Below are 25,778 nucleotides of genomic sequence, written 5' to 3' on the forward strand. Positions count from 1 at the left end.
ATATAAAATGAATGACTTACTATCATTTTTTTCAATTATTAGGTGTTTATGAATTTATTTGGTATGTGCCATGTACATGTTGTATTACTTTAGACCACCTTTAGACCCAAATTAAAACTACTACTATCATTTATGTATGGTGTGTCTCAACTCTCAATAATCGTTTCAATCTGTGGTTTCAATTTAGTTATTGCCTCGGATTTAGATAAAATAAATAATGAGGTAAAATATTTATATAAAAATATTTTACGCATTATTATCTTAAAATTAAAACGAACGGGTCATTATTCAAGTAGGTACCTAATAGTTTGCAGCTGGTAGATTGTCTAATAAATCCCTATTATTAAACTTACCTACTTAAAAAAAATATTACGAAGGTTTGCTTTTTTTCTTTATTTTTAAATTATGCGTACAATGTTTATTGTTTTAACGATAGGAGACGAATCGGTAGTCTTTTCAAAGAACTGTGGCCAAAATATATGTTCCCTACAGCCTACTGTCACGCAGTGTCAAATGTCATTGTCAGAATTCAACAATGCTTGCGGAGTGAAATGTATTTTCTATAATCATGTATAAAATATATTATATTTTAAGACCAGAATTAAGTAGATGACTAAAAAATAGCTGAAAATTCATTTAGTTACATAAATTCATGGCTACAGTGCGGCCTTGAGCTCGCTCGCATTGATTCAACCCGTACGCCGGAGCTCCCCCTGCCGATGCGCTCAGGTCTCAGGATTCATGTTATTTTTCCAGCGCCACTCCGCTCCTAACAGCCGACTGCATAGGTCGCTCTCTGCTCGCGTTCATAATAATACTTACGACTACAAGGTAATGTGTATTTTTTTTTACTTCAAAAATTTTAACTGTATAATTTTAAAACTTTAATAACTATTTAAGTATAATTTAAATAGTTTTGTTTACGATTTAAGTTTAGTGCAACTTGAAACATATTTTATAAAGTTTAAAATATTTTTTTTAAAATTACTTACAATTAAATCATTTTTTATTTATTATAGAAAAGAAACTATGCTCAGCCTAAGTGAAATGTGGAATAAGATGACCCAACCGGGGTGGTATTTGCAAGTGGTGAATTTGATTATCATCTCAGTATGCTTGATCTCCAAGATCCCCCAAATCTACAACTTACAAAATAGACGACCAAGTGAGATAAGAGCAGTGAATTGCTATGCTATCATCATGGAAATTATTGGGTATGTACATATTATATTATAAACAAATAATTAAAATTATAAGAAATATTAACAGTTTTTGAAATCCTGAAATCAACTTCAAATCAGTTTTATTTATAATAAATAAGTAAATAACATATTGATTATTTCAGATATACTATTATGACGATGTACAACATCAAGAATGACTATAGTGTCATGACTTACCTGGAATACCCAGTTTTGTTGGTTCAGATGTACTTCATGTTATTTGTGGTCCTGAGGGCCAAAGGTTACCTGATTCTCATCACTATACCAGCAACTGTGACCATGCTATATGGTTTCATTGTTATACTTTTTATGTTTGAAGTCATCCCGGTGGCATTTCTGAACTTTATAGTTGTAAGTATTTATTTCTTTTTCAACTGAATAACATACTATGTGTTTTCATGAAATGTTCTAACAATCATATATGTTTCAGCCGATATGTACACCTCTCAGTGGATTCGCAAAAGTAGGCTACATCATGGGCATATTGAAAACTCAAAATTCTGATGCTGTCTCTTTGGAAACTTGGGCTATGTCTGTGGCAACTAATGGTGGTAAGTAATTATTATTAAGGAATGCAAATGTCTATTTTAGGAATATATGAGCTGCTGCGCTGCAAATATCCTGTTTATTGTAATTATTGTATTATGTATTATAAAATGAAAAAAAAAAATTGATTTCCTACTTTCCTGCGAATTTCTGCAAAATTCATATATGATATGTATGTATGTATTTTCTGCAAAAGTATTGTTTATTCTTAGATACCTGTAAAACTTATATGTATGGTCTAAATGATCTGTAGGAAGAAGGCGATTGAGGCGTCATTACATGTCTACACTCTACAGTACACGCGAGTCCTGACTTGACGTCCAATATATATGTATAATATGTAAATCAGAGATTAATCCTTAGTCTTGAAACAAATCGCTTGCGACTAGCGAAATTGCGAAGTTGCGTTTTGTAATTTCACCACAATATCTGATCAGTTTTTCAATACCATAAATAAAAAAAATATATCTAAGTAATTAAAAATATATTTAATACCCAAATACATAAATGTCACAGCTTTCTCACCTGAGGAACAAATTCATAAATTCTGTATAGTAGCGAAATTATCGTAAATATTTGTTAAAATTTAACGTGAAGAACTCGTGTGGTCTTTGAACGGCGTCTGAGTCATTGAGGACGTGTATCTTCTGGATGTATACATATGGGCTATAGGCGATAACTTATTTAATTGAATTGAATGATATATCCCTTTGACTGTGCAGAGCCATCTTAAGGATCGTGAATTTTAGACCTGCGCAAAAAAGATCGATAGATCTGCAGGGATTCACAAACTATTTTCAAATCGAAAAAATAATTTGAATAATTTGACATCATTTGAAATGATTAAAAGAAAAGTTGTTTCAAAATCAAAATTTAAAATGTTTATAACTTTAATAAATTGCGCGTTGCCGGCTCGCATCATAATCGACTTGTACAAATTTTTCGTCAATTGCAATGCGACAGCACACATTTGTTCAAATGCAATATAAAAATTAAGGGAATGAAATGAACGAAAAGCACATCTCAAATTGTTTTCTATTTTAGCACGCTTCTTATGCGTTCTTGCGGATTCTGGTGACATAAATCTGCTGGTCAACTATTTCATCTCCATGGTACTGAGCGCCGGGGTCCTCGCAGCCGCCATCTACTACCAAATGTACCCTGTTCCCCGCGTTGTGATCAGCACCCGCCGCCGTGAGCCTTCTATCCGCCGCAGTTACCACATAGATTAAACATATAATAACTAATCGAGCGTCCGAAAACTCATTACTGACCCTAGCGAAACAATACAATCAAATAAAAAAAAAGTTTATGCAAATTCACACTTTAATCATAGAATATAATAACTGTTAAAGTTCTCTTTTTCTGCTTAGGTAGTATACATTGTCGTAGCGCAATGATATAGCTTAAATTTGTTATGTTTTGCTCAAACAAAAAAGACATCTTGATATGTTAATTTTTCATTATTTTTCTGTAATTTAAAAAAAATGTATATGATTATTTATAGAGATTTTATTTACTTCGTTTGGTCTTATCTGACTTGTTTATACAATTGTTTTAAGAATATTATTATTTTTTAATATTAGAGAACTTTTAAAATAAGATATTGTAACATTTTAAATTAAAAATAGCATTTTTCCCTATTTACCAGTAATTGTGCGACAAATTAAATATTAGACCTAGTCATTTGGTAGTTATAATGTTATGGATTGATGTAATTTTATTATAATTAATTGTATAATTATTTACGTTCCTTTTTAAGTTTAATGTTTATTCTAATTTTATTTATTCTGTGACATTGTGATCTGAAAAATTATATAATCTGAAAACTATTTTTTTACAATAAGAAAATATTTAAAATTTAAATAAAATATTATTTTAGTAGCCAATGAAAAAGTATTTTGAAAAATGGAATGTTATATATTTCTGTACTACATATTTCTTAAAATATATTTACAACAAATTAATATATTTCTCTTAAATATTCGTCAATATGTCGGCCGTTGCAATGTAGTCGTTGGAAATGAAATGTATAATTAAACAATAAATAAATTAATTGCGTTTTATTCAACCTTCTCCTGTCTCCTTATCTTAATATTATTTCTTAATTTAGAGGACCATATAAGTTATTAGTTAATATCATTGTTCCGAAAAAGAGTTAGTAAAGAATGCCATTTTCCTAGAAACCTAAAAATAATTGCTACGTTATTAAATCTAATCATCCATTGATTTTAATTCATGGAATTTTTGTAATATACGTTGACCAGGCGATAAATTCACATACGTAGATGATTTTATAGTCAACAATTGAGATCTGTTTGAAAGCTTTTTATTCCGATGAATCCTTTTGGACCGTAAACTTTCCTGTGAAGAATATTTAATTTTACTCATCAACAATCGCGCACAAAGGTGTCTCGGGGAGCTGTCTAAAGATGACGATGACGTTATTTTTGTTCCGGGTGATGTAATGTTCGAACCGTGTTTGGGAGAACTAACATAGGAAGGTTCGCATCGAAACACTTCATGGGACGGTTCAAGGGTTGCAGACTGGGCATCCGGCAAAGCAGGCAACGCCTCGGGCTCAGATTCTGTCCCTTCATCCACGGCAGAACCCTCGTCCTTATTAGTTGGCATTGCACCTTCCTGATCCTGAGCTGCGAAACTGATCTGACTTGCTAAATGTCTCGCTTTACGTTTCGCTCTAGCTTTCGCAAGTCTGACAGCGCTTTTACTGCCCAGTAAGTGCTTATTTTGATCGATATACTTACAAACAGCTTCAGCTTCTCTTTCAGGAGACATATGTGCATCACGAAAAAAACCATATCCATCGCGAAGATCGTGTATACCTTCTATTGTAAGCCATACTAATGTAAAAATAATAAGCGACACTGTTGTAAAAACCGCTGTTATAGTCGTTAGATCAGGTCCAGTAATGTCATTTTTAAATTGACCGATAACTCCATACGTTATGATGTTTCGTGTTCTTTTATTATAATAAGATCGACACGTGTAAAAACCTCGTAATTCATTATCTGCTTCTAATGATAATCTGAGAATCCTGCCGTCATTCAAAGACGTAATATTTTTATCCTTTACTATTTCATGAATAGCGGTGTCTAAAAAAATCCAGTAACTTAATTCTTGTGATGTTTTTATTCTTTTAGAATAGAGGCAGGTTAAATTGAGCTTGTTAGATTTACCCCACATTAATTCATGATAGGATCCCGAAATACTTGCTGTCCGTGAGGATAATTGTAACATGTTGCCTTTATTTCTCTCAATACTATAATCATGAAGATCCAACAATTCATTGTTGATTTTAAGGGAAGCGATAATTCCAGAAAAAGGAGGTATTTCTTCAGGTACCTTGTTTTTAATATAATGTGGAAAACCACCTACATAAAATTCTTCATTGCAATCAATTTGTATCATTGCTTCTTTGCAGTATTTTGTTAAGTTAGTTTCCTGACTGAGATCACACACTTCTTCATAAATAGTTGAATTTAAGTAAAAGGACTTATCATTATCAGGGTTTGTGTTCTCTGTCCTTTTACATCTATCATTTTCTAAAAGAATATGAAGTTTCTCGCCCGTGTTGATTGAAGCTTCTATAATATTAGCAGCCTTCTTTTTAGTAAGGGATAAATCTAGCCATTGATGAGGTACACATTCGGATGAGCTAAGTAGTTCTGGCTTGCGCTCGCCCAAGTTTAATTTAATTTTTAGTCTCAAATTTTGTAACGAAAGTAATATCCAATAATCATTAGTGCTATCAAAAATAAATAATATCATGCCAGTACCTGTATTTGGCTTTAATGTTAAATCTAGTCGCCAACTATTTTTACTGGTACTAAAACATGGTACACGCAGATAGTAATCATTGTCTAAATTGATAAAAGCTTCATCTAAATTTGCTTTGTCGTAGGCCATATTAGACGCGAATGTTGGGAAGAAATCTGATTTCTGTGTAAGGCGTTCTTTTTCTATTAACATACTCAGTGGAATAAAGTTGAGCATCATTTCTTGAACAGCACCATGATATCTATTTCCGACGAAAATTTGCGCATCATTTTTTTCTAACTCAGGATCGCAGGAGAATGAATCTTTAATTGGAACTTGTGCATCATCGATTCTAAGCATAGCTACATCATTTGTTAATGTTACTAAAACTGAATGCCAAGCTGCGGGATCTATTGCAGTTGGTGAACATAGTCGTGGAATATAACATGATTTTGACGAACCGCTCACGTCTAAGCATACGTGCCATTTATGCATGTTGAGTCGCACTAATGGATTATTTAAAGATCCTTTACGTACAAGTGTACCTGTGGGAGACAATGGCATAAATCGCATATAAAAATGAAAGAACGTAGAATGCTTTCTTGGAAAATTATACTGTAATACAGAATCGCCGTTAAATAACGCTATGTTATGAGAGTAAACGTCACATGGATTTAAATGACATGGTCCAACCTCGGTTCGTGAACCGTAGCACTTAGCCCCTCCACCAAAAGGTATCGGCCGTGTGCAAGATCTCGATCTAGACCGTTTTCCCGCTCCACAAGTTTGTGAACATGGACCCCAACCCCCCCAGCCTGACCAACCCCCATTAAGCTTACAGTTTTTGTTAGAACACACTTCAAGTTGGTCGTATTGGCCGCGACAAAATGTCCCCCATACAAATGATGACAAAGAAGCATGTTTTTCAACGCATTGTCTTTTCCGACGCCTTATACCTACACCGCAGCGTTCTGAACAATCCGACCACTGACCCCATTCACTCCAAGTGCCACCTGTCGAATACCCAAGAGCTGGTTCATCTATCGCACACTGATCCCCTTCACATTCTTCATACTGCAACGGTGCACCGGAGCACATAAGACGAGCGTCTGACGGAGCTGGAGAATCGCATTTTCTATACCTCCACTGCAACCCTTTCCCACAAAGCGCCCCGCATGCCGACCAAGGACCCCAATTACCCCACTGTCCAGTTAAGGGGCATCCCAAATTTCGCTTTACACATTGCAAAGCATTCCATAACGCTTCAGCACTTAATTGCCAGGTATTATCTGTTGTTAATGCTGCTTCAATTGCCTCATACGGACATTCCCTTTGAAGACATTGGTCTAACACGACAGGCACTGCTTCTAATTGCCGGAGTCCAATCATTCTTGTTGGATCATTTTCAATTAACTTTCTAAAGTCTGCAATGGTACAGTTGGTCAGAAAGCAGGGTTCAATTTCTTGCTCTGTTCCACTACAGGGTAGACCATCTTTAGAAGGAGGTGGATTCACGCAAGCTCTGGTTCTCGTCCGATGACCGGTCTCATCACATGATCCTAGACAAGCAGACCAAGCAGTCCAAGTTGACCATCCTCCATCTACAGGGCAGTCAGAATCCATAACAACTCCCAGTTCACAACCAAGTCGCCATGTGACCAGTTTGTTCTTATCATAAGGTTTGTTACTTTTGGCGGCACTAAATAATATTACTATACCAATTAATAGAAAAGTACATGGTGCACGTTTTTTCCCACGCAAGGGGAAATAATATATACATTTAATTGGAAGTTTCATTTTAATACCACTGAAAACCCACTGAAATATTGTCAGTGTGAAAATACATATTATTGACATTTATTTGTAATAGTTGCAGAGCTACTATACTTGTACTATAATACCATAAGGCATAGCGCATACATATAACTTATACATCGACTTGTGGACTAAACTATCAAGTTGCGTACTTCGTGTGCATTCCACATGATTTAAATATTTAGACGATGGAGGTGGGCAAACAATTGATTAGTCGATCGATCTTTGCAACGTTTATGACAATTAGAGCGCTACATGGGACATGGGTGTACATGAAATAGGGAGACTGACATTTGCGGACGACTGTTTGGTCGAGGTTATATAGACATTCAGTGTGTGGTCGAAAGTCGTTCAACATTTTAATCATCAACAAATCTATGAGGGTTTTACTGTTGCACAAAGATCACGTTCATAGTTTGCGCAAGTAACATACGTACCACCTACAAGTACAAGAAAACAATTTTTTAACCAAAAATAAAGGTTTAAAACCTTTATTTTACAATTGAAGTGTCTGTCTTCGATTAAAAAAAGAAGATACCTAACTACTTCGATAACTAGAATAGCTCAAAAAAGTTCCCAGTCTTTCTTTTTGTTTCGGCGAATAAGTAGGACTTTCGCTAAATGATAGAGGAGGTTGATGAGTAACATAAAAGCTACCTACTTTTTATTTCTGAATTCTCATGGAATTCCCACACTGACAAAAAAGGAGTCATTAATCACGATTTAGAGGTAATCTTTTCCATTTCATCAATTAACTGTATAACTTTTAAGTTATACAGTTAATATTCATATTTTATTATAATATGTACCAATTTGAGCATCTACAAGGAGGAAAAGTTACCTCATCTCTTAGGGCTGGTCGTACTCAGAGTAGAATGTTAGAATCATGTTATATTATAATAGGAATTAAATATGAGTAAATAAGCTGCTACTGCCCTCTGATAGACATCGCAGGGTAACTAACTTTTACTTTTGCACCCTGAAACCGCTAGAGTTAACGCCACTAAAAAAGTCTCAGAGCAATAAACCTAGGTTTATTGCTCTGAGAAAAAAATCCTACGGCGAGGCTATGAACTAAAATTGACAGGTCGGCCATATTGTAAGACTGTAGAAAAAAGTCAAAGGTTGCCAGCCTTCACTGTGAATTTGAACTTTACATATAAAATATGGACTCGGATGAAATGAAGGATTATGATTTTAAATAAAGAAATATTTCACTCATCCAAATTACCAAATGGACTACGGGTTCTTATTATACAAAATAATTTTGTAATTTTTCTCAATCTCATCGGTACTATTGCGTAAAATAAAATCAAAATCAATTTATTCAGTAACAATTTTGTTTCATATTTTATAGTAATTGATTTATCATGAAAGCATTAAAATGCCTGAGGTAGAACATGTCGCTCAATCCGCATGAATTATTATTGTTACACTAAAAACATTTTTCTTAATAGTGATAAATTGAGAAATATGTGAAAATGAAATAAATAATATAATAATATGTATATTGAACAGAACAAGTGTGTATATGTCAATAAACAAAGAAATATTCATACTCCGCACAAAAAACTAAGCCGATTTTCAATAACCCTTTTCACATCTATTTCCTTAACTTTGGGTACATTTCAATTAAATAATATTGGCAATTCTACGTCGTTTCGACTTTCGTGGCGCGTACTGTAATTCGGATTCGACAGCATAAACAGTATTTAATAGATCAAGAGTATTTACATAGATGGCGCTGTTTTAAAAAATAACTCCATGGCATTTTGATACCAACTAACCAACAAGATAATTATTCGGTCTTAGGGTGTTGTTACTAAAATGGTTTACTTTTAATTAATAGATTATTTCTTTACTAGTTAAGTGCTTTTTTACTGTGACATATTTTCATCTTTGATATTTCTGTAACATTCGCCTTTGTGAAAAATATAATATTAGCACAATATTAGGTACAAATTGCAATGCATATATTGTTGTATATCTGTTGCATAAATTATTAAATAATATTTTTTAATTATTCGCAGGGCAAATCAAAGAACACAAACTTAATATAAACAAATTCATATTATGTAACAAATATAATTTATTAATTATAAGCTCTGAATTAAAACATTCCAATAATTCTTTATAAGTAGAAAGTAAATATGTACTTTAAAGTCCAACAAAAGCAAAAATAAAGCTATCTTTGGGAATAAATAGTATGTTATTTTACACAGTATACAATAAATATAGAAAAGAATAGAATAGAAATGTAATTGAGCTAAATGTGAGTTTAATAAAAGATGTTGGTAATAATCCTTAGCATCAAAAGCCACAGTATAAAAAGTTACAAAGTGATTTGTGTTTCATTCTGATATTTATGCATCGTCAGCGTTTTATTTTATACATTAAAGTTTAATGCTGCTATTTACATTTAATTTTTTATAGAAAAAAAATAAATTATTTTTCTCAAAGTATAAATACATACTATGTTAATATGTATATGAAATTATCTAATTCAGGAATTAACTAATTTTTTTATGAAAAATTTTAATAAATCAAAACCCAATTTTGTGGGTGATTGTAGGCAAACAGTATTGGACAATGCAATAATAAAGAATATGAATTTGAGTCAACATTTTGTGATACTTGTAACCATTGCTGAAGCCAGTCCTTCATATTTTGATTTGACAAATGGCTACCATTTAAACCACGTATGTGACATGCATTTCTTAATGTATCTGAACCCAAAGAGTCAACACCACCCTCCCTTATTATCGCTTTATCCATTTCCAATAGGATTAATGCTCTGTATTTAAGTTTCTTCCTTCGAAACACACTTTTCCTTAGACCATGCATTTTTAAAAGGTGTCCCTGTAATATAAAAAATTTATATATGAAAATGTCTGTTATATTTTCTAATATCTATCCAAATATGTAAAATCTAAATTTACCACATGTGCATATGACAATTGTGCTAAATGATACGGCTCCTTCATAAAGAGTTCTTTACATTCAATAATATCATTTGCTGTAGGGTGAACTCCTGAACCCAGTAGAGCAATTATTCTTTCCCACTTCTCCTTTATTTGACCCTCTGGAATCAAATCTAATTTCTCCTGCAGAGCTCTGAATACTGAACGGTTATATTTCAAGCGATCCCGCAAATCCTGAACTGAGAATTCTACTCGCTGTTGTATTGACCAAAAATGTGAACTTAAAAGTTTTTTTGGCTTCAAAAATCTGCAATAATATGATATATTTTTTATAACATTTAAGGAAATATTTAACTGATGTATTGGATTATTTATTACTCACGCTAATGGGAAGATTATATAATTTCCAAAGGGAATGGCTGATAAAACTAAAACAGGTGCTATTTTCCACATATCTGAAGGCATCTTTTCATAAAGTTCAATGTCTTGCCGACTCATATTCGAAAAACCTTGATCCCTTGCAAATTTGATTCGTAAGGATATATATGCTTTAAGATCTCTGAGGAAGTCCTTTATACCAATACTAAATACTCTGTACATTCTCATGGCTGCAGGAAATCTGGTCTCGAGTACCTTTGTATAGTTTTTGACATATTCAATATACCGTTGAACAATGTATGTTCTGAATTTTGCACTCTCATTTTTTATGGCTTTTGTATGTTTTAATCTTTCGTTCGTAAATCTGAAAATATTACGCAATTACTTTTAAATGTTAGTTATGAAAATAAAATTAAGTAAATGTGTAGGTAATGATTTTAAATTTTATATTTATTTCATAAAATGACCAATATAGTAATAGTAGGGAAATATTACTTATTCATGTAATAATAATAAACAAATTATCACAAGTGCATAATTAGTTAATTAATAACAAAGAATTTAGAATTGTAAACATGTTTACTCACTATTATGCCATAAATTATAAATAGTTTGGCTAAAAAAAGCTTACCTGTTTCTGTCGATATCCTGATATTTTAAAGCTAATACAGAACTGGAGCGATTGCATTGCAACAATAATCTAGATACTGTAACAATTCTATAGATAGACATCTTATATTTTTTTATTTTTTGAATGCAATTTTCTATCGTTATGTATACCGCACCAATATTATGAGTCAATTTCAATGTCACTTCTTTCTTTTGACATTGATAAGACTTTGACAAACTAAAGTAATGCTTTGACAATTAATGACGTCAAGAGTTAATGTCCAATTTAACACGCCCACGTGCCCACGCTGCGCCGCGGCCGTAGTAAAAAGAAGTACATAAAAGAAACTTAGATCATTAAAAAAAGCTAGGGAAGCCTATTACGAAATGGGATCTTATTCGCGTTAAAATATTTATTAAATCACAAAGATTTCAGAATTTACAAAGAATTTGAAATAAAACTGAATATCAATTATTAAATTAAAATAAAATTTTATATTATATAATTGACTGACATTCCGCGAAATAGCCATTTTTTTAATTTCTCAAGTTCCCCATCCAAACCACAATTGAGCTTTTTTTGTCGTCAAAGGTCAAAATTTGGCTTTATTATTATTAGTCCATTGAAATGTTACATTTTTCAGGCCTGACCTTGCGTTTTTTAGAGGACGCAATTTTATTTTTTTGATGTGTAGGGGGGGTCAGTGTGAAGCTAAAACCAAGTTTGTGGGGTCACCACCCTTGTCCCATGGCTGCCATCTTGAAAATAGCGGTTGAAATGGTTTTAACGATATATCTCTTAAACTATTTATCTGATAATAAAAAATAAATAAAAATAAAAATTCTTTATTGACAATAGAATACAACATTTTGAAATACTGAAGTCTCTGACTCCCAAACTAGGTAAGAATATAAATATAATAAAATTAACCACTAATAAGACAGAGAATATTCAAGAAATGCCAATAAGAAAAACAAAAAATAAAAATGTAAAACAAACAAAAAATAAAAGTAGAAATTGTTTTTTACGTTGAAAAGCAGGGCCGAAATGTTCTGCAGTGTGCTTCCATTGTTGTGGAGTCTGGGAAAAGAGCCAATAGCCAATATATTATGTATAGTTACTACTGAATAGTACTAAATAGTACTCACTTCTGAGCGCTGTAAAACCTTAGCTATTGACGTAATGAAAAAATGTTGTATACAAAAGTTGATCCTCGAAAAACAATCTACAAATAATAATAGTTTAAAAAAACTAAAAAACACGCTTTTTATAGAAAACCGAACTAAAAAATTGAAAATTTTATCAAATTAGTGTATTGTCATCGGTCCTCAATAAATCTACAAAGTTTGAACGAAATCTGACCGTTTAAAGTGGGTCAAAATCGCGCCCAAAGAAGTCGGTTACAAACATACAAACATACGGGTGAAGCTAATATAAAGCGTGTAAAATAGACTTATATCATTTCTTCGTAAAATGATGAAAAAAGTTTTATTGAAAAATATAAATTGCTCTAATTTCTGAACATTTTCGCTTAATTTTTTTGTTTATAGTTCTACGCCAAAAAGTTACTGAACCTAAGTTGTAGAGAATTTAATTTGCAACGAATAATGTTAACATTGTTTAATGTTTTATTATCAGATAAATAGTTTAAGAGATACCTATATCGTAAAAACCATTTCAACCGCTATTTTCAAGATGGCGGCCGTGGGACAAGGGTGGCGACCCCACAAACTTGGTGATAGCTTCACACTGACCCCCCCTACACATCAAAAAAATGTTGGGTGGTTTTATGAAACCACGGTAAAAGTGAAACTGTTCGAACGGTTCCGAACACTGCTTTGTGTAGCGCATGTCGCGTGACGGTCGGCTGCCGAGTAGGTATACCTACTCGGCAGCCGCGATACACGCGACATGCGCTACACAGACCAAAAAGTTTGAGACGATGTAATATAGGTAAGTTTCACTTTAATAATTAATTTATAATGATGAAATGAATAATTTATTACTATATAATTAACCTATTCACAATAAAAATATGACTTACAAGAAGCTTGCATAACTTTTACAAGCCACTACGACTACGACAATCATGGTAGAGCAAATTTAACTTCCTTGATCTTAGGTTATTCCGATGCAAACTTTTCAAATCTTGCTGGGAAGCACATAAATAAGAAATCTTCAATTTTTCTGTCTTCGTGTTTACACTGAACATACATTTAACTATCATTTTATAGACCTGAGACTGCTCTTTTTTGAACTTGTTAGATTTGTCTCCAATTTTCGAATTAAAATAAAATTGTGTCCTCTAAAAAACGCAACCCCAAATGTAACTTTTCAATGGACTATATTGAGTTAAGGCGAAGTAATAGGTAGATTTGGTAGATATTAATATTTATATTTAACTAGCGGTCCGCCTCGGCTTCGCCCGTGGTACATATTTACGTTTTCTCTACATAAAAACCATCCTCGTACTTCAAGGAATATAATAAAAAAAGAATTATCGAAATCGGTTCAGCCGTTCTCAAGTTATGCGCTTACCAACACATTTTGGGATTCATTTTTATATTATAGACTAGCGGTCCGCCCCGGCTTCGCCCGTGGTACATATGAAAAATAGATGTTGGCCGATTCTCAGACTTACCCGATATGCACAGAAAATTTCATGAGAATCGGTCCACCCGTTTCGGAGGAGTATGCAGACTAACATTGTGACACGAGAATTTTATATATATAAGATAATCACTACAATAATCACTATTAATATTATGTATCCTTCTGGGTTGTAAAAATATGGCTATTTTTAAAAGTAATTAAAACTGTCAATTTAACATAATTTCAGACGTTGACTTTGGACGTTGATTTTAGAATAGTTGTATGACACAAACATTCTTATTTTTACTTTATAAAATAATAACGAGAATGATAAATTGTTTAAGTTTATTTAATTAAAATTGTAGATGTAAATTAATTGTCAACAAAATGAGTTTAAGGTATGTGCCATGGTTTTCGTTGTGTACGATAACTAAAAAATATGACAAGCGGCCGCCTACTGCGGTTGCCTGCCAAGCGATCGAAGACCGCGCGTGGCCGTGTGAGAGAATCATAACAGAGTAGTTGTTATGTGGCTATACCTTCCTATTATAATGTACTCTATTGTGTACAACATAATGTCGATATTGAATTGATATGAAATGCATGGGCTTACGGGCCATGCTATGGTTTATATTCCTTGAGTCAGTAGCTCGATGATATAGTCTCGGTACTACCATCGACCGCGCAAGGTGTGCGCACTGAGTCAATATTTAATATTATTTCACATATCTACCTAATTATAATTAATTATGGAGAGTTATTTAAATTCTCCGACACCACGCGCCGCGGCCGCGGCGGCCGCGGCCGCCCGCCAGCGCCCGCTCTATTCCAAAGTTAAGAGAGAAGTAGACCAACCGCGGCGTTTTGGCAGGTTCGACACAATCGACACGTCAAACGCTTGCAGTTTGCCGTCAACACAAAACTGCAAGCGTCGCAACTTTTCGACGGCAACCGTCGACGTACCTATTAACTGTTGCCGCCGACTGCCGTCGACATCGACATGTGGCGACGGCTGAAGTAGTTCGTGTGTTAGAATTACTCTTATAGAGCGCACGCTAAACTCGCGAGGAAATAATTGTATATATACATGAAAATAAACATTAGGTACATCATATTTTGTTAGGATATAATATTACATATTTACCTATTCTAATCAAACTTGCAAACAAAATATTCCAGAAGAAGAAAATAAATACGTTGGTGGGCATATTATGGATAGGTTTATTATTATTTATGAAGTGTGTATAACTATTTAAATATAATAGGAGTTGTTTTCGTGTTATGATGGCATTGGCCTGCTATTTGTTTTCAAACACTATCAATTCTATTTTCAGAGCTACACGATGTTGCTCGCATTGCAAAGCCTCCTGTCAGAGTGAATTCAAACAAGTGGTTAATTTAAAAATGTCTAGACTTTTAATTTATGTGTATAACAATGTTGATCCGGTATGTAGCATATAATATAACTTACTCTCTGGTATGGTAAAGATTATACTATATCTAAACTTACATAAAATAAAACCGTAGGAAAGTTAAAAAAAACTGTACATTGCTTATTTTTTTAAAACAATACTTGCGGCCGCGGCGTGATCTACAATAGATACCGAAGCCAATAATATAGTTTTTAGATTAGTTAGTTAGATAGTTTATAGTTTTTTTTTGTTTGTATGTCCGGGAAAAAAACTCACGGACATAGGATAGTTTTTATCCTGGAAATCCCACGGGAACGGGAACTAGGAAGCACGTTACCTACTGTAGCGTTCCTATAAATTAATTCAGTGCAGTGGCGCTGAGTGGAATGTGGGGGGTTTACTCTGCATATATAGTCACTGTCGCACTTGTAATACAATTATTATTACTCAGATAGGTACCTTATTTTTTTACTTCTGCAGGTTCCGGCCAGCGCTGCAGCGCTAAAAATATTTGCTGCTAGTTTAAGAACATATACTTAGTTACTTACATATTATTTTGAATATAAATATTTTAATTTGTTCGATTGTCCTCAAATTAGTTTAATTTCTATTTTGCTTGATTATCATTGTTCCGTATACTTCCGTAGTTATGTTATGTAGAATGGGAATATTATTTAAACAATTATAAAGTTTTTTATAAACTACATATCATGCAAATTATAATATAATTTCAAATTTCAGGTAATTAGTGCAAGCGGGAAGAATGTACGAAGCGTGGTTATCCACAATATTGGTAACAAAGAAATAAAAAAATTCGACTACGTAGTAGAACTATGTCAGTAATTTTTATTTTTAAATTTTAAACCTACACGCAAAAGAAGTCGCGGGTTCGGCAAGTTTTTAAAGTGAAACTTCTTTAGGCTTTAGGTGTTGAGAGTAAAATTTCAAGGTCGTCGTCGTCAGCCATTGGACGTCCACTGTTGGACATAGGCCTCCCCCAAAGACTTCCAGAACGGCCGATCACCAGCGGCCTGCATCCAGCGGCTCCCCGCCACCTTGATCAGGTCGTCTGTCCATCTTGTTTGAGGCCGTCCTACGCTGCGTCGTCCTGTACGTGGTCTCCATTCGAGAACCTTTCTGCCCCAACGGCCATCGGTTCTACGGGCTATGTGCCCAGCCCAGCTCCACTTCAACTTGCTAATCCGGTGGGCTATGTCGGTGACTTTAGTTCTTTTGCGGATCTCCTCATTTCTGATTCGATCACGCAAAGAAACCCCGAGCATAGCCCTTTCCATAGCTCGTTGAGCGACGCGGAGCTTGTGCACAATGCCCGCGGTTAGGGACCACGTCTCAGATCCATAGGTCAACACTGGCAACACACACTGCTCGAAGACTTTCGACTTCAGGCACTGCGGGATCTTGGACGAAAAGATGTTGTATAGTTTCCCGAACGCTGCCCATCCGAGTCGGATTCGACGATTGACCTCTTTCCCGAAATTGGACTTACCTAATTGGACAGTTTGTCCCAGGTAAATATACTCAACAATTTCGAGCACAGAGTTTCCAACTAAGACCGGAGTGGGCACAACATGGACATTCGACATGATTTTCGTCTTGTCCATGTTCATGCTAAGGCCCACTTGTTGTGAAACTCTGTAGAGGTCACCGAGCATTGTATTGAGGTCCTCCAGGGACTCCGCCATGACTACGATATCGTCGGCAAATCGAAGGTGAGTGATGCACTCGCCATTAACATTGATGCCAAATCCTTGCCAGTCCAAGAGCTTGAAGACATCTTCCAAAGCAGTGGTAAAAAGTTTTGGAGATATGACGTCTCCTTGCCTGACGCCGCGCTGCAGAGGAATTGCCTTCGTGCAATGCTTCTGAACCCGGACTGACATAGTGGCGTTATCATACAAGCTTCTCAACACTTCGACATACCGATAGTCAATGCGGCAACGCTGGAGAGACTTCAACACGGCCCAAGTCTCGATCGAATCAAAGGCTTTTTCATAGTCCACAAACGCTAAGCATAATGACAGATTATACTCCTCCGTCTTCTGTATAATCTGCCGCAGCGTATGAATGTGGTCCATGGTGCTAAAGCCTCTTCGGAAACCGGCTTGTTCGGGAGGCTGGAAGTCATCTAGCCTGCGTTCGAGACGATTCGTGATGATTCTCGAGAACAACTTATAAACGTGGCTCAGCAGTGATATTGGCCTGTAGTTCTTCAACTGGGTTTTGTCTCCCTTTTTGAAGAAGAGGACAACCATACTGCTGCTCCACGCTTGTGGCGCTGTGCCCTCGAGTAAGGTGGAAGTGAATAATCTCTGTAGCACTCTGAGGATTGGTTTGCCACCCGCTCTCAGAAGCTCAGAGGTGATTCCATCCTCACCCGGCGCCTTGTTGTTCTTAAGCTGTTTGAGAGCCATCCTAATCTCGTACAGGCTGATGTTCGGGTATCTTCGGTGTAATGTCGGGTAAGTCGGGCTCTAGGATCTTTCGCCGTCCTCGCAACAGGCTTAGCAACGGAGGTGTAAAGGTGTCCATAAAACTTCTCGACCTCTCCTAGTAGCTCCGGTTGAGACGACACAATTTTGCCACTTTCCGTCTTCAGCTTAGTCAGCCGGCTTTGCCCAATAGATCCATCTCTTGCGAACACTTTTGAGCCTTTGTTTCGCTGTATCGCTTCTTCAATATTTTTAGTATTGAAGGAGCGAATAGCGTGTCGCAAGGACTTTGTAATTCGTCTATTGAGCTGCCTATATGACTTCGCATCATCGGAAGTATTCAGTAGCAAAGAGCGTCGCTCTGCCAGGAGCTTGAGGGTATGGTCGGAAAGTTTTTGTGATTGATTCTTACGGGGAATCTTGCAGTGATGCAACCCTACCGTACGAATCGTTTCGATAAGCCTGTTGTTCAGATCGTCCACAGACATGTCATCGCCTAGGCAAGCGAAGCGATTTTGGAGCTCGAGTTGAAAGCTTTCGGGGTTCTGAATCTGGGTGCGGAACGGTCGAAGAGTTGACTTCATCAATCGAGACCTTTCGAGTTTTACATCTATATTCAATGTGCCTCTTACCATACGGTGATCGCTGCCGGTTTTCACCCTGTTGATCACAGAAACATCATTGAATATATGTCTCTTTGTTGTCATGATAAAGTCAATCTCATTCCTCGTTTTACCGTCGGGGCTTATCCAGGTCCACTTCCTATGCGGAGATTTCTGGAAAAAAGAATTCATCATAAAGAGTCCTTCTCTTTCCAGAAACTCAGCGAGCCTCTGGCCCCTCGGGTTGCGCTGCCCAAATCCAAATTGCCCCACTCTCAACTCATCATCGCCTCTTTTGCCCAGTTTCGCGTTGAAATCCCCCATCACAACATTAAAATGTATTTTCGAGGTGTGTATGGCTCTACTGATGTCCTCATACATTACCTCCACATCTTATCGTTCATTTATTTACTCTTTAACAATGGAAGAATTTAAAATATAATTCTTATATAATAGTGCAATGTACATTCTATTCTATCCCATGAATTACACATAAGTCCATACTTTTTAAATTGTTACCTAGTTACCTAATAATTATTGTAAGGCATACTTACTTATTATCACCATTTTTATTCAGGTCAATACAAAACAAAATGCTACCAATGTGAAAAGACAATACAATGTATTCGTAATTTATTGGATAATGTTAATATTATAAGGAAAAATGAAGTATTAGCTGTATGTGAACACTGTAAAAGATCTAATTTTAAAAACAAGTGTAAGAGATGCCTATATTTATTGGAGAAATTTATAACATGTAGTATAAAACAAAATGAAAGCCGACTTGATGCATACAGATCGTGGTGGTGTTCAGCAAAACATTTGTTGCAATCCTTAGTACAAAATCAGAACATATGTGGTAACAGACTAAGTTTAGATGAAAGTTCAGAAGCTGAGCTTAAAAAACTTGTGAGTTTAATAAAATCATCCTCACCTACAACAAGTCCTTGTATAGATAACGTTTCACTTCAAGCTGAGTTTGAAAAATCAACGGATAGTATGCTTGAGGTAGAAACTAAGAACAAAGTATTAGAAATGATGGATGACCTGAGTATTTGCAAAGAAGTCGCGTCTGCAGAGGAGGAAACCCCCTGTATGTGTAGATATTTTGTAGAGCATAAAAAGGACTTTCAACCGAAAGTTTCTTTAGAGATGCCCGTCATAAAACATATGCCCTGTCCACCATGTACGCAGAAGAAAACATTAACTCCACAAGTAAGCATAACAAAACCCGTTAAGAAGGGCACGAAAACATCACCTAAAACAATTTCTGACGATCGTACTATATTGCGATTGATAAAAGAAAGGAAGACCAAAAAGAGACAAGAAAAGCCTGATGAAATTGTACTTCCTCAGATTGAAAGCCTCCCAGCTCTTCCTAAGGCAAAAAAGCAAGTAGTTTCGGAAGATTCAGAAAGTATTCTAGAATGCGCACCGGAACATTCTGAACCGAATGAAATGATTCGTGGTACAAAAATAGTACATTTAGATCCACATTACAAAGTGACAAAACCTTCAATGGAACCACTAGTTTTTAGAAAACAATATAATTTTGCAATCCCCGATGATGAGGCAATTCAGCAAATGGATGCTACACCTTTAGAAGATCTGAAGGAAAAGCCCTCTAAGGTTTGTATGTTTTAAACTCCTCAGTCACGAATTATGGTGGCGACTATTGATGTATATTGCAATACAAACAAAGATAAATCTTTAGGTACTTATTTTTGCACTTACAGGATACTAAAGGAATAATAAGATACGAGCTTTCAAATAGAGAGTTTATAGATAAGGGCTGGACTAAGTTACCAATAATTAAAATAATGCGAAAGGTAAGTTGATGGTATTTAATTTTTTCCTTGTTGTTAAAAGGTAAATAATAGAAATGTCTATTTATTTAGATGAATATTTACAAAATGATACCTGCATATCCACAATTTGATTGGTTTAAAAATCATTGTAAAGAAAGAGTATTATTTTATGATTCCGGTGAAGTATTAGCCGAGATTTATGAAAATGGATGTGGAAAATGGTTTTACAAAAATGGGCTAATTGCCTTAGATTTTTTCAATAGTGAAGGTACGTAAAACACAATTAGAAAAAAAAAATCGAAATTCAGGACCTATAAATCATTCCTATCTACCCTTAGAGTATCTACCCGTACTACGATTCAACATAATATTTATACGACGCAAACGGGACACCCGTATATTATACTAGACTGTATAATATAGGATATCCCATACTGTAAAAACTGTTCCGAAATGGAAATAATTAGGTACAAAACATAAAAATTATAAATATTTCCTAACAGAAATAAATGTCAAGCAAAGATACATCATTTATGGCAATAATGATGAATATAAATTTAACACAAAAAGGCCAGTTACAGTTTTAGCATGTTTTGATCACTTGGGGCATGGGATTGTCTATGATCACACTGGTAAAGTAAGGTAAATAACAAAAAGAATAGTTATTTTTTTCAATTTCTTGTACAATTATTTGATACTGGTACCTTTTTTTAGGTTGAAATATAATCAATCTGAAGGTATAATTATTGATGAGAAAATTGCTCCGACAAGTCGTTGGAAATGGCATACATTAAATGAGCCACCTGTTTTTGCAAATGCCTATATTGACAACAAGGTAAAAGTCAATGAGGTTAAACGAAATTTGCTGTCCCCACATTTATTAGACACCTCAGAAAATGAAAAACCAATAAATGAAGAAATGCTTGTCATAGAGTTTGAAAATTTTGTCAAAGCAAAGGCTGCTAAGATGTTGCAACGATTTAAACCATTCCAAATAAGAATGAAAGTAGTAAAAATAAATGATTTCTTTTCCCTAAGAGTAATTGATCAAGCAAATATTTACATATTGTATAGAACTGGTCACATAAGTTTAAAGTTAAATATAGGGATGCATTTGAAAAGTGATGAAATAATTGATACTGAGATAGTTGAAATTTCAGAGGTTTCAACACCATATGATTCAAATATTTCAATGTCTAAAAGTGTAACTGAAATACATAAAATATTAGAAAATGCGAATCTTTTTTATAAATCTCGTAAATAAATTTTGATTGAAAAGCGCGACCTTGCACTAATATGTTTTTGTTTTATACATTACAATAATACATAATGCATATCAGAAACATTTTATCTGACTCTGTGTTCTAATTTTCTGTTTGTAAGTTTGTTTTGTTTTAAGGTTAAGTTTCAAATAAAAATTTGCTCTCTGAAGGTTTAAGTTTTATCATTTTTGAAGTAAACCCCTATAACAATATAAACCTATTTGCTTGCTTAAGATCAAGAGAGCCATAAGAATTATTTAAACTAGTCAAGGCATTTTAGACATGTATACAGGGTGTCCCAAAAAGTAGTGATGAACGGAAGCTGGGAGGTAGAGGACCAAGAGGGCTATCCGAATCACCCCCATGTGTGTTATGCGATTTTTCGTATTTTCGGAGTTATTACATTTTTTTCAATTTTTCATCTATCGCTGAGTACGATGAGATTTTTATTTATTGTGACGTGAATTATTGCGCTAGATGCTTGATTTTTTTTGTGTGCTAAGCTGAAAGATAGGCCAATTCAGTATGGTAACATTTACTATCGTTAGATCTTCGAATGGAATAAAAAAAAGAATTAAATGTCAAGAAAGATAAAATTACCCAGTATGTTCATAACTTCAAGGGCCCATAAAAAAATGAAATCACATGAAAAAGGTTTTCCATTTGGCTTTTAAAAACTTGCTCTATCGATCAGGTAGCTACCCTAAAAATTTCATTTTATTATTCTGAAGGCTTCAATCGAAAAATTGAAATCTAAATGTGGTAAGTGCAAAATTTTTATTAACATGATGATCATTAAAACCAATAAATAGGTGTTTAATACCAGAATTTTTTTTAAATAGCCCCGCTGTTGCTCAATGCAAGTGCGACATCACCGTAAAAAGTTGTCTTTTAAATGTCTGAATGCTTTTTTATCATTTTTAATGGTTTCTTCTGCTACTATGAATTTCCGGGTTATTTCGTCCAAATTGTGGCATTCTCTCAAGAAGCCGAGGTCTTTTTAGTATCCCCATTAAAACAAATCAATGGGGTTTAGGTCGATGGACCGTGGAGGCCAGGCTTTAAAGCAGGCATCACCGGCGCATGCGCAGGCTGCAACGACCAATCCATCTTTCAGGGTATTTTTGCCCTTTAGCCTGGCCTCCATGGTCTTCGGACATAAACCCTATTGAATTTTTTCCGTGGGGATACTACAAAGACGAGAGACTGCCACAATTTGGACGAAATAACCCGGAAATTCATAGTAGCAGAAGAAACCATTAAAAATGATAAAAGAGCATTCAGACATTAAAAAGACAACTTTTTACTGTGATGTCGCACTTGCATTGAGCAACAGCGGGGCTATTTTAGAAAAATTCTGGTAATTTAACACCTATTTATTGGTTTTAATGATCATCATGTTAATAAAAATTTTCCACTTACCACATTTAGATTTCAATTTTTCGATTGAAGCCTTCAGAATAATAAAATGAAATTTTTAGGGTAGCTACCTGATTGATAGAGCAAGTTTTTAAAAGCCAAATGGAAAACCTTTTTTATGTGATTTCATTTTTTTATGGGCCTTTGAAGTTATGAACATACTGAATAATTTTTTCTTTCTTGGCATTTAATTCTTTTTTTTATTCCATTCGAAGATCTAACGATAGTAAATGTTACCATACTGAATTGGCCTATCTTTCAGCTTAGCACACAAAAAAAAACAAGCATCTAGCGCAATAATTCACGTCACCATAAATAAAAATCTCATCGTACTCAGCGATAGATGAAAAATTGAAAAAAATGTAATAACTCCGAAAATACGAAAAATCGCATAACACACATGAGGGTGATTCGGATAGCCCTCTAAGTCCTCTACCTCCCAGCTTCAGTATATCACTACTTTTTGGGACACCCTGTATAAAATGAAATAATGTACAGTACCTCATATATAATACATAATTTATTTGTTTTGTAAGCCTATTTGAATTTTATTTTGTTTATTTTTCTTTCTCTTTCTTACTTTCCCTTCCTTTACACCGCTATCTTTTTTCATTTTGTTGGCATCTGGTTTTTTCTTCTTTTTGCAGGATAGCGGGTTAGGGTTGTGTGGTTTTTTAACAATTTTTTTCTCTGGTAATTTGGGTTCTTCAACACCGAGAGCTTTCTTCATATTCTTCAATATTTCATTTTGTGTTTCGCTTATAAATATGTGAGGGTCAGCTGTTAACACTTGTCCAGCTTTACTATAGCTGGCTTTTGATGGTTTCTGTAATGTGGGTGATTTGTTGTGAAGGTAGAGGAGTGGAACACCAGCTTTCCTTTGCAGTTTGTCTTGTAAATCTCGATCCTGAGTAGCGAGGATATAGTGCTTATCGTTACTTTTACCAATCATAGACATGATACAATCAGATCCTGCTAGAGGTTCTTTGTGGTCACACTCATGCAAGCCAAATTGTTTTAAGATTGTCAATGCTCCCTGTGCTTTCTTAGCTACTTTCTCAGTTTCCTTTATGATGCACCTAGTAGTCAGCAGTTTTACTTTCCCATTGAGGTACTTTGGTATCTGATCCTTTATGTTGATGTGCTCCTGAAATATAATCACAAACATATAAGGAATATCTATTAATTTGTTTTATGGAGTTATATATAACAAAGTACATTAACATGTGAATACTAAACATAATTCATACATTCAAATCACTCAACTAGCGATTGATTACTGGACAGATAATAAATAGAATTTGTTACTAGTTAGGTTCTATAGCTTCACTCATGTGTTACCTGGATTAAAAGTAGTATTTATATGCTAATCCAGACTATAATGAATTTCTTTCCATACCAAATATCATACACATCTGAATAGATCCTTTTATGTGAGGTAACTAACACATCCATGCACTTTAAAAACTTTCACACTTATTGGAATTGCATTAATTAGTGTACTTAATAAGTAAATAACTTACTTTGAACGCAGCAAAACAAAAAGTCCCATCAATCAACACCTGATAGGGTTGGTGGAACCCATAATTATTGTAGTAGAATTTTAAGTACTTTTGTGCTTTCTTATACCTTGCAATCTTCATGTTAAATGGCTCTGAAAAAATAAATTTATCGATATAAATAACTGCACGTGAGTATAAAAGACTATTTAGGCGAGATATATTTAATATTATGACCTTAATAATTATTCTGATAATTCAATTGTAAGGGTATATTTTAGTAAATATATGCCGCATGTGATTATCTAGTCTATATAGTTACTAAATATGTAAAAACAAGTCAGCAACTTAGAATGTATTTATTACTTACTTACACTGTATAAGCAATTGCAAATTACGAACTTTGTTATAGATTACAGTAGTATTTTAGATTAAGTGTATGCATATTATGATTTAAATATTAAAATCTACTGTAAACTGAGTTAATATATGAATAAAAATAGTACTGGTGACTGGTACTTCTATTAATCATAACCTCGTGTCAATAAGAGTATTTTTTTTTGTAATTGTATTCTATGCAATAAGTTGTGACAACTGACAGTCAGAATTTTTGAATTTCAATGCACTGTCAAACTCAGATTTGACATTAAGACATTGACAATTTGATTTCTTTTTTTGTGTTTCTTTGATAGGGCAATGGCGAAAACCACAGAGTAACTAATACTGCGTAGACTTTTTACTTTTTTTTTGTAAGTATCGAGTTAATAACATACGAAAATGTTTTTGTACAGGACTTAGAGTATATTATATACTATCTATAGAGTGCGAACAACGAAGTGGGAACAGTAGGCACAGGTGGGAACAACGCGACGTTCCCGCCGCGAGCGCTCGTAGTCGTGATTGAGTGCTATCGAAGAGCGTTTCTCTAGGGATTTTTTTCATATTTACGAATAAACATGGTGAAATGTGCAGTTCGATTTTGCAAGAACGATACTAAAGAAAACACAACATTGAAATCCAGTATCACATTTCATCGGTAAATCGATTGTTGTATTTATTTTTATGAAAATAAATCTATAATCGCGGGGGTGAAGGGGAAGTGGGAGGCGGACACGCGCAGGCTCGCTCGCGCACCCTTCGCGCGCCTCACTGCCGCCACGTGATCCAAAGAGGATATAATCACTACGTTTTACGTGATCGTAGTAATGTGACTTGACCAAGAAGCTTATATCGAAAAAGAAATTGAGAAATAATTAATTAAATTAATATTATAATTAATTAATTTTTAAGAAATTGCACTATGACCATTAACTTGTCACAAGAAAATATAACCTTGAATGACGTCAGTGTTGTTTTTTGTCTCTTTCGGTGGGTGACCACACTGGTTTGTATATTCACGATTTTTCGAAATAAAAAAAACTAAAAATCATGGTCTATAAATAATATCGACATATATTTTTA

General features: G+C 34.5%; 5 protein-coding genes and 1 long non-coding RNA gene across 6 annotated transcripts in view; 3 read left to right on the forward strand and 3 right to left on the reverse strand.

Moving 5' to 3' along the window:
• The window catches only part of LOC149491209 (uncharacterized), a 445,824-nt gene that overhangs the window by 58,120 nt on the left and 361,926 nt on the right, over nt 1-25,778 (forward strand). The gene's annotated exons all lie outside the window — the stretch shown is intronic.
• Nucleotides 1,022-3,287, forward strand: LOC149491211 (solute carrier family 66 member 3). Its single transcript, XM_089699117.1, has 4 exons — nt 1,022-1,214; nt 1,346-1,574; nt 1,654-1,774; nt 2,814-3,287. The coding sequence occupies exons 1-4, from the start codon at nt 1,030-1,032 to the stop codon at nt 2,999-3,001; spliced, it is 723 nt and encodes a 240-aa protein (XP_089555243.1). The 5' UTR covers nt 1,022-1,029; the 3' UTR covers nt 3,002-3,287.
• LOC149491212 (uncharacterized) lies at nt 3,984-7,673 on the reverse strand. Its single transcript, XM_089712443.1, has one exon. It carries the CDS (start codon nt 7,404-7,406, stop codon nt 3,984-3,986), a length of 3,423 nt encoding a protein of 1,140 aa, XP_089568569.1. The 5' UTR covers nt 7,407-7,673.
• On the reverse strand, nt 8,897-11,555 carry LOC149491213 (LETM1 domain-containing protein 1). Its single transcript, XM_089712503.1, has 4 exons — nt 11,295-11,555; nt 10,668-11,027; nt 10,304-10,592; nt 8,897-10,223 (listed from the first exon to the last, which is right to left on the reverse strand). The coding sequence occupies exons 1-4, from the start codon at nt 11,393-11,395 to the stop codon at nt 9,900-9,902; spliced, it is 1,074 nt and encodes a 357-aa protein (XP_089568629.1). The 5' UTR covers nt 11,396-11,555; the 3' UTR covers nt 8,897-9,899.
• On the forward strand, nt 20,228-21,413 carry LOC149491214 (uncharacterized). Its single transcript, XM_089712595.1, has 3 exons — nt 20,228-20,405; nt 20,641-20,779; nt 20,852-21,413. Exons 1-3 carry the CDS (start codon nt 20,228-20,230, stop codon nt 21,399-21,401), a joined length of 867 nt encoding a protein of 288 aa, XP_089568721.1. The 3' UTR covers nt 21,402-21,413.
• On the reverse strand, nt 23,323-24,461 carry LOC149491215 (rRNA-processing protein UTP23 homolog). The gene is made up of 2 exons (XM_089699127.1): nt 24,342-24,461; nt 23,323-23,965 (listed from the first exon to the last, which is right to left on the reverse strand). The coding sequence occupies exons 1-2, from the start codon at nt 24,459-24,461 to the stop codon at nt 23,339-23,341; spliced, it is 747 nt and encodes a 248-aa protein (XP_089555253.1). The 3' UTR covers nt 23,323-23,338.

The sequence above is a fragment of the Colias philodice genome, chromosome 1 (assembly GCF_061535455.1).
Source record: "Colias philodice isolate Cphi_HAF_F1 chromosome 1, ilColPhil1 Martin Lab GWU primary, whole genome shotgun sequence".
Classification (NCBI taxonomy): Eukaryota; Metazoa; Arthropoda; class Insecta; order Lepidoptera; family Pieridae; genus Colias; species Colias philodice.